The following is a 9,201-nucleotide window of genomic DNA, read 5'->3' as shown; positions in this document are numbered from 1 at the left end:
AACCATTTCTAGAGTTATTTTTTAACCTATAACTAAACAAAAATAGACATAACTTATAAAATAACTATTTCAATAGGCTCATTATTTCTCCTCCATTTTTTCTTACTGTTGAACCAAAATTAATATTGCATTTATTTTGGGCATAGAGCATGATGAAGGCTCTAGTACCAAGTGGGTTCAGAAAAGCAAGAACACGGGTAGAATAACTATTCTACTCAAGCCCATGGGTCATGAAATTTTTTGTCAAAAAACATGCAATAAAATAGTATGTTATTCAAGTGTAGACTGCCACAAATGAAGTTGAAATCATGCCTATAATGTCAAGATTTGTAGCAAAAATAAATTAACAAGCTCTTTCATAATACTATGAGTGCAATATTAATCCAATTATAATAAGCTATATGATCACTGTTAGCAAGGAGCTAGTTAATTTTCTCAGACACAGGACAATTTGATTAACATGAGGAAGAAAATCTGACAGCTACACAAAGGGTAAGAGAAATTTGTTGTGATGAGTTGGTGCCACCGACCATTGGCCAAAGCTTGCTTAAACTTTCGTCAAGTAAGATGCTCCTTAGGGGAGGCTGGTTGGTGGCTCTCTAGCAGCTAAACTACGGTCTCACAGAAAGAGAGTTGGAATAGTTGGTCATCGTGTTCCTTTGATGCTCAGCAACAAAACCTCCTATTATTTATTTTTTGTCTGCTATATGTTGTTCTATAAAATTTTACTTGCAAGATTACCTGAGTTGATGGAAATTTTTTATAATACCTTTACTACTACTCCTATAGTTGATTATCATGGTGAAGGTGAATAGGCCTTGTAGAAATAACTAGTCTACAAAACAAACACTTGATCACAGCACTTTAAGTCTAGCTACCATTCTTCTTGTCAATTCCAGAGCAAGTAAATTTGATTTCTCCACGAAACACTCGATACTTTGCTTAGAAGAATGCAAACAAGCAATAATTGTGCCTACTAATGAGTACGAGCCCATCAATATCTTGCACACACATTGTGGAGCTGATTGGCCGACAAATTAGGCTGAGAACCATAGGCTGAGCAATAAGAAGTTGGAAAAGTTTAGGTTGTAATGATTTGCACTCACAAATAGTAACAAGATGGCAGATGAGAGGCAAGGGATAAGATTCAATTGTCATGTTAATATACTGTTCCACATTTGAGTCATGGGCCGGGCTTTTTTTCTTTTCTTTTGATAAAAGGGAGGTGTAAAACACATTTGAACCTGCACCCTTCCCCATCACCACCATCTACAAGCATTAACAGTATCTCAATTTAAGCCATTTATCATCAAATCTTAGCTACTTGGATGAAGATGTAATTTTTAGTTGGACCAATCCACCACTAAATTGATGGATCAATCCAACCGCAAAGTAGTACACATGAACATGTATGGATCATGCTCTTTTTCTTTTCATTCATCATTGTGCATATTGCTTCACAATTAGATTGATCCACCGGTTGAGTAGTGGATCTGATCTAACCAATAATCACTCGAGATATTTTATAGGGATCAGTCTGGTTAATTTGAAATAAACTTTTTTTCTTTTAGCAAAGGTTAATTTGAATTAATATGCTGAGAATAGCTACCATAATAAAATTGAGGGAAAGAAGAAAATGTTTAAATTCATCAATAGCCAGCCTCACAGCTAACAAACATTCTGGAAACATGATTCAGTAAATCAAGAAAAAGAAAGAGCCACAGAAATCATAATCAAAAGTTTCTACAACCTTCGTATTTCGGTTTGGTGGAAAAGACATTTAACTCCAGGACAAGGAGGTGATAAGAAAAGGTGGTGTGGGTTGTGGACATGTGGCCCATATCTTTCCATGCTAACTTAAAAGGATAAGATGATCTAAAACCTTTCGCCCTATTGGATGTCCCTGGCCTAACTTGTCCCAAAACTCCCTGCCCTTCCCAGAATTCCTCATCATTCATTCAGACACACCTTTCCTACAACTCCAACATCATCCCCTTCTCACAACCTTCTCACAATCCTCTCAAGTTCCTTCACCTAAGACAGCCTTCTTCTATGTCGACCATAGCAACCATGGCCATGCTTCATGCCAAATGCCTCAGCATCAACTCACCCTCCAACCACCTCAACCCTGCAAAGCCAACAGTGAGAAAGCCCATTTCCCTCCTCTCACTTCAAACACTCCCAAAAGGACTCACAACCTGCAAACCAATAACAACACCCGGCCCTTCTTCCTTTACCGCCACCGCCATCGCCGGAGCCATCTTTTCCACCTTGAGCAGCTCCGACGCAGCCTTCGCAGCGCAGCAGATCGCCGACATCGCCGAGGGTGACAACCGAGGCCTTGCACTGCTGATTCCCATAATCCCAGCCATTCTTTGGGTCCTCTACAACATCCTCCAGCCTGCACTCAACCAGCTCAATAGAATGAGAAGCGAGAAGGGAGTCATCGTGGGGCTTGGGCTCGGCGGTGGACTGGCAGCGGGCGGGTTCATGGCGACGCCCAGTGCGTCGGCTAGCGAGGTCATGATGATCGCCGATGCCTCTTCTTCAAGTGACAGCAGGGGGTTGCTTCTGTTGTTTGTGGTGGCTCCAGCCATTCTTTGGGTCCTCTACAACATCCTTCAGCCGGCACTGAACCAGATCAATAGAATGAGGTCGGGATAACTGTGTTTTTTTTTTCCTTCTTTTTATGGGTGAAGGAGGTGGTGGTAGTATTGCACTTGCGTCATGTGTACCGAATTTTTGTGTTCTATGATGATTATTGTTTGAAAAGAAGCCTATGGAATTTGTATATAATTAAGTAACATCTAAGTTGATGTTACCGTGCAGACGGTTTTAATTGGTTTTATTTGAATTACTCTAGTAGAAGTCACTCAAATAAATAGAAGGGAAGGAGGGAGATTGGTGTTTACAGTGAAGAAATACTTCTTTATGATCAGGACTAATGAAGTTCCTTTTGTAGCTACGTGCATCCTTTCCGCCTATTACTTGCTTAGAAAATGATTCCAACAACTCATGGATCTTGATCACATAGAATTCACTCTTTCAATTCAGTCCTGCTTAAATTTGAAATCAATGTGTGGATAAGAGTAAACAAGCAGGTTGGATATGGTGTTTTGATCATTGGCAAGTTGTCTCAAAGGCCAAATTCAATTCCTCAAAAACTGTAAACAAAATCCTAAGAGCAATGAAAACCAATGTTTTCCAATACCGCCGCTTTCCGACAGGCGGCTAGCCAGACTGAAATTTTAGTTGAAGACAGAGATTTGAGAGACCTTTGTGCCATCCAAAAATCAGAGAGAAAGACCTTTGGGTCATGGAGATATAAAAGATGCAAGTTAGGATGTCTAGAGAGAAAAACGTGAAGAAGAAGAGGGTCTTCTTCTAGGTTTTTTATTTTCATATCTTTCCTCCCTCCATCTTGAGTTTCCTGAGAGCGTCTCAGATCTGAAACTCCTCCTTTTACTTTCCATCTTTGGAAGAGTCCAAATCAAGAAGAAGGAGGCACCTGATCAACCATCAAAGAAGGATCAGCACAGTACTAGCCGTCGACGTTGAAAATCCCTCCATTGGTTCAATCAGTCGTTCCTCCACCGGTTCAATCGGCCCAGTCGGCACCAGTCACGGCTGACCAATTCGGTCAACTCTTCCAGTAAGTTCAACATCTGATGACCGCAATCCAAGCAGTCCAGATCTTTCTCATGCCCTTCCAGACAGCGCCACTGGCATCTTTTGCGACGGCACCCTCACCGAATCTGGCTTCCTGGCCATTGTCACACCTTGAGCAATCGTGGACACCTCCATAGAGTCTAGAGAGAAGTTTCATTATACTGCCTCAATACCAATCCGATCCTGTGGATCATCTAGACACCGACTAAACCCAGACTGGCCATCTCCAAATTGAAGAAATTTCATCATATCGCTGCAACACTGACTAGATCCGAGGTTTGGGGGGGTAGGAGATCCAAAGTTATTTGCGTGCAATGCCCTCCGCTCACACACCTTGTCATGAAAATCATCGACAGTCGAGGTCTGGCCTACGATTGTGCTGTGGCCACCCATGAGGGGCCCCAAGGTATGCTATATTCATTTATTATGGCTCAGGTGGACAACCTGCAGGAAAAAGTAGTGGAGCACATGTCGGACGTAGACCCACAACATTCTAAGTCAAAAATGAAGCATAGAAATGCATGGAGATGGTGGAACATGACCATCCAAGATCGGATCAGTATCAAATGGGTTCGATGCTCAGATCAAGGCCAATCCAATCGACCCAAGCTAAAAAATCCATCATTCAAGGTGACGTCAAGGTTAAATTCGAGGTAAAAGCATCTAAATCCGAGGTAAATCCTTCAAATCCGAGGTAAAAGCCTTCAAATCCAAGGTAAATCTTTCAAATTCGAAGTAAATCCTTCAAATCCGAGGTCCAAGCATGTAGATTTGAGGTAAAAATCAGGCTAATCCGAAGCTAAAATCAAGCCTAAACTGAGGCAAACAACAGGGGTTAAGCAAAACTCAAAAAGCTCCCAAACAGTGCTCACAACTTCTATGATAAAAAGCTTTTAAATCTTATCTATTATTCTGTGTCGTTCTTTTTGAACAACAGATCTTCAAGCATTTAAATTGAAGTGAAAATCAAGCCAAAGCTACAAAGATGAGGTGAGACCTATGAGATGACCTCCAAACTAGCCTCAAAGGATCAACATCACCAGAAGGTAAATCTAAGCAAGTCAAGGAGAAGCAAACTAGCTCAAATAGATAACAATAGTCTATTTACCTCCAAAAGTATGATCTGACTAAAAAATCAAAAGGTCCAGTTAGAGCTGGTTTGGCAAGTTTCTTCATATTTTGTGTGCAGATCTACAACTCAAGACCTCGACGACTCCGAAACAGAACTAACTTATCAGACCCAGGCAAAGTTCGAGTTACGCGAGAAGCGGAGGGAGATCCTTAGGGAACCTCCGGAGGGCTAACTTACCAAATGCTCGAAAAAATCTTGATGACTCCAAGGTGGGGCTAATTTACCAACCTCTGTAGAGTTCGAGTCGTACGAGAAGTGGACGGAGACCCTTAGGAAACTTTCGAAGGGCTAACTTAGCAAACCCTCAAGAAGACCTCGACAACTCCGAGACGGGGCTAACTTACCAGACCCTACAGAGCCTAGTCGTACGAGAAGCGGAGGGAGACTCTTAAAAAATTTTCGGAGGACTAACTTACCAGATCCTCGAGAAGACTTCGATGACTCCGAGGTGGGATTAACTTACCAGACTCCTACAGAGCTCGAGTCGTACGAGAAGCAGAGGGAGATCCTTATGAAATCTCCAAAGGGCTAACTTACCAGACCCTCGAGAAGATCTCGATGATTCTAAGGTAGGGCTAACTTACCAAACTCCTGCAGAGATCGAGTCGTGCGAGAAGCAGAGGAAGATCCTTAGAAAATCTTCGGAGGGCTAACTTATCAAATCCTCAAAAAGACCTCCACGACTCTGAGGTGGGGCTAACTTACCAGACTCCTGCATAGCCCGAGTCGCACAAGAAGCGGAGGAAGATCCTTGAGGGAACCTCCGGAGGGTTAACTAATCAAACCCTCAAAATGCCGTCAAAAAGTACAGGATGCCATAAGCACAAGCTCACCGCCGGCATATACTGTCTCTCGCATGAAAATGAGAAGTGCTAGATGCTGTAGGCATAAGATCATCGTAGACACACAATGCCACTCGTGAAGACTAACTTACCAGACTCTCGAGAAGATCTCGATGACTTCGAGATGGGGCTAACTTATTAGACCCTTACAGAGTCCGAGTCGCATGAGAAATGGAGAGAGACCTTTGAGAGAACCTCCAGAGGGCTAACTAATCGGACCCTTAGAACGTTGTCGAAAAGCACAGGATGCCATAGGCACAAGCTCACCGTTGGCACACACTGCCTCTCACGTGAAGATAAAATATGTTAGATGCCGTAGGCACACAACGTCGCTCGTGAGGGCTAACTTACTAGACCTTTGTAGAGCTCGAGTCGTACGAGAAGCGGAGGATAACCCACGGGACCTCCAAAAGCTCGTCGATCTCTATTCGAATCCGTCGAGCTTCTTCCTCTAGGCCGTCGATCAAGTATTTCTCCGAATCCATCAAGCTTCCTCTTTCGAGCAGTCCGTCATCTTCATCTGGGCCAAACCTCTGGATGAACAAAGACTAACTAAAAAAACCCTCAACTCAACTATCAACAGCCCTTCATTGGCCCTGGCTCTAAATGGCCTATGATCGACTCAAAATTCAAGATCATTTTCTCAACTGCTTTTATCATCCGTATTAACGTCTTAATGGGATATATGAATGGACATCCCTAGGTCCGAGGCATCATGTCAATAATACTCCTTTCATCTGATTCTCAGACTCAAAAGTGGGGGGTATGTTACGGTATCATGGATGCCTCGGATTTACAGCTTTATGGGCTATGACTATGCTGTGAAAAGATATGCTGTGAAGAGCTACCTTCATATGAGCCGAGCTGATCTTGATATAAGCTCCTCTATGTTAATATGAGGTATCCTGAGCATCTATGTTGATATGAGCTGAGGTCAAAAGTAATAAATATCCCCACGTGGAGAGCATATAAAGGTTAAAATCTCTCTTGATTGACAATCTATATAATTAATAGGTAGGACTCTCATCTGCCATGAGGTAACACCACTCATTCAACAAGGTCAAAAGATCAGGCATGATCTTCGAGATTATTCAAAAGAAGTATTCAAATCCTCCACTCAGTATGCTACTAGCAACAATCTCCTCACTTTATGGGAGCAATTAAGAGCTGAATTATCTCATCCAATTTGGCATATCCAATGGACCGACAATTTTGGGATCGTGCAATCTCATAGCTAATAATCCAGCTGTCCGACATCCTTCTATATAAACAACCAGAGATCCAAGGACCCATGTAAGTTCAATCAAATCCCTCTCAGAGAATCCATTACTGCTTCTTTATTCTCTATTTTTCTGATTTGAGCATCGGAAGGTTCTCACCGGAGCCACAACCTTCAATTTGAGACTTGTTTTATAGATCACTCTAGTGCCAACACTGCCGTGCGAGGTTTTCATGTATCCATCTTCCGACTCTGACCGATTTAAATAGCAACAAAATATAAATATAATAATTAGATCCCATGATCATTAAAGGTTGATCTGGTCTGATATGCTAAGATTCAATATGCAATATGTAATCGCTACAATATCCAAGATTCTATAATGAATTGATATACTAAGATTCTACAAGTAATATATAGTTGTCATAATATCCAAAATTCTACAATAGATTAGAGTCTGATAACTTTGATATGCACAATTCCATCACAAATGGTAGCAAGCTCATAGGATTTCTTCATTAGGCCATTATTCTTCTCTTTATAGCATGGGGACGAAGTTGTTTAGATGGCTTCTTAGGAGGAGGAGGTGATCTTTTACGTGCATCATCTGAAGGAGGATTTGGTGCTAGATTCATGGTACCGGTAGGAGATCATGCTGGAATCAAAAGCCTTTTTGTTTTCCCCTGCTTAGAAGCATTTGAAGAACGTAACAATAATTAGTCATCATCATCATCAGAAGTTAGGTTATTTAATAAGTCTGACAATTAAGTTCTGTGATATTGGAGACATCTTTTTGGTGCCTCGAAAGAGATCAACTGCCACCACCATGCGAAACAGAGCCTAGCATGGCATTTTCCTCATGACATCTAAGAAACAAAGTCTTCCGTATAAAATTCAATATCCATGAGAAATATGGATATCCCAAAAAACATATTAGGGCAAGTTAATGTATGAGATTTTGAGACATACTTGATCCAAACCAATATGACATCATATTAAGATCTACTCGCTTATTCTTGTGCAGCACGGAGAATTATATCTTATATCATGTACACCATATAGCGATGCACTATGTCAATCACACATCTCAAATTCTACTGGTCCTATTTATCGGGTATTTATCTCAAATTGCCATCATGCTCACCATATCTCAAATTTATCTCTATGGTGCACTGCTAATATGTATGTATGTATATATATATATATATATATATATATATATATATATATATATATTGTGTGTGTATGTCTACATATACATATATGTATGTATGTATACGTATACATATATGTATATATATACATATACATATACATATAGGAATATGTATGTATGTATACATGTACATATATGTATATATCTATGTATACATATACATATACATATACCTATATGTATATGTATATAGGTATATGTATATGTATACATACATACATACATACATACATATATATATATATATATATATATATATATATATATGTGTGTGTGTGTGTGTGTGTGTGTGTGTGTGTGTGTGTACATATATGTATGTATGTATATATATATATAGATACATACATATATGTACACACACACAAACATATATATATATATATATATATATATATATATATATATATATATATATATATATATAACCCTTACATATTTTACTCCGCTTGCACCTGCAGCAGTCGGTCCCCGGCGGATATAACCCAACCCGGTTTACCACTTTGCCTCAAACTCATGTCTTGACGAGCAGGCTCTGGATTTACATTTTGAAAATCTTAACCCAATCAAATCCAATGCTTCTATACAAAACTGGCGTTGTTATTTGAATCCAGTCAAAGCTCTAACTTAGCAAAACTTTCGACCTAGTACTCACTTGAACCAAAATGGACAAAATTGTAGTATAACGTACAGGCCCCAGACGGTGTTGGTTTTTGCCATCCCTACGGATTAATTGGGACGTCACCACTTGCATGAGCACACTAGCCGTGGTGCTATAGAGCCCATACTGTGGCCTATACATCACAATGAAGATGTTAAAGCGAATCTGTGACCTAAAAGAAAAGTAACACTGGGAAAATGAATGAAGGAATGATTGAAAGCATACAGAAGTTTTCAATGGCATGTGAATTTCCAAAAAGGCTCCAATACAAGATACGTTAGTGGGTCGAGGATTCATCCGGCAGGAACATTGAGCTGAGTGGTAGAATGAAGAATGAGATCAGTGACTGGGCCAGGAAAGCATATCACACGGTGCTGGCTCTTCTAGCCGTCGTTGTTCCTGCTGCTAGAGTTGGAGGCCATAAACGGTCTCCGTCAGAATTTTTACTTACTACACAAGAGCAGC

The 9,201-nt window shown here is 40.5% G+C and overlaps 1 protein-coding gene across 1 annotated transcript; it reads left to right on the top strand.

Moving 5' to 3' along the window:
• Positions 1 to 1,896: 1,896 nt before the first annotated feature.
• On the top strand, positions 1,897 to 2,965 carry LOC105054056 (photosystem II reaction center proteins PsbY, chloroplastic). Its single transcript, XM_010935446.4, has one exon. The coding sequence runs from the start codon at positions 2,053 to 2,055 to the stop codon at positions 2,662 to 2,664; it is 612 nt and encodes a 203-aa protein (XP_010933748.1). The 5' UTR covers positions 1,897 to 2,052; the 3' UTR covers positions 2,665 to 2,965.
• The last annotated feature ends 6,236 nt before the right edge of the window (positions 2,966 to 9,201 follow it).

This window comes from Elaeis guineensis, chromosome 11 (assembly GCF_000442705.2).
Source record: "Elaeis guineensis isolate ETL-2024a chromosome 11, EG11, whole genome shotgun sequence".
Classification (NCBI taxonomy): Eukaryota; Viridiplantae; Streptophyta; class Magnoliopsida; order Arecales; family Arecaceae; genus Elaeis; species Elaeis guineensis.
This window is presented reverse-complemented; position numbering and strand designations above follow the sequence as displayed.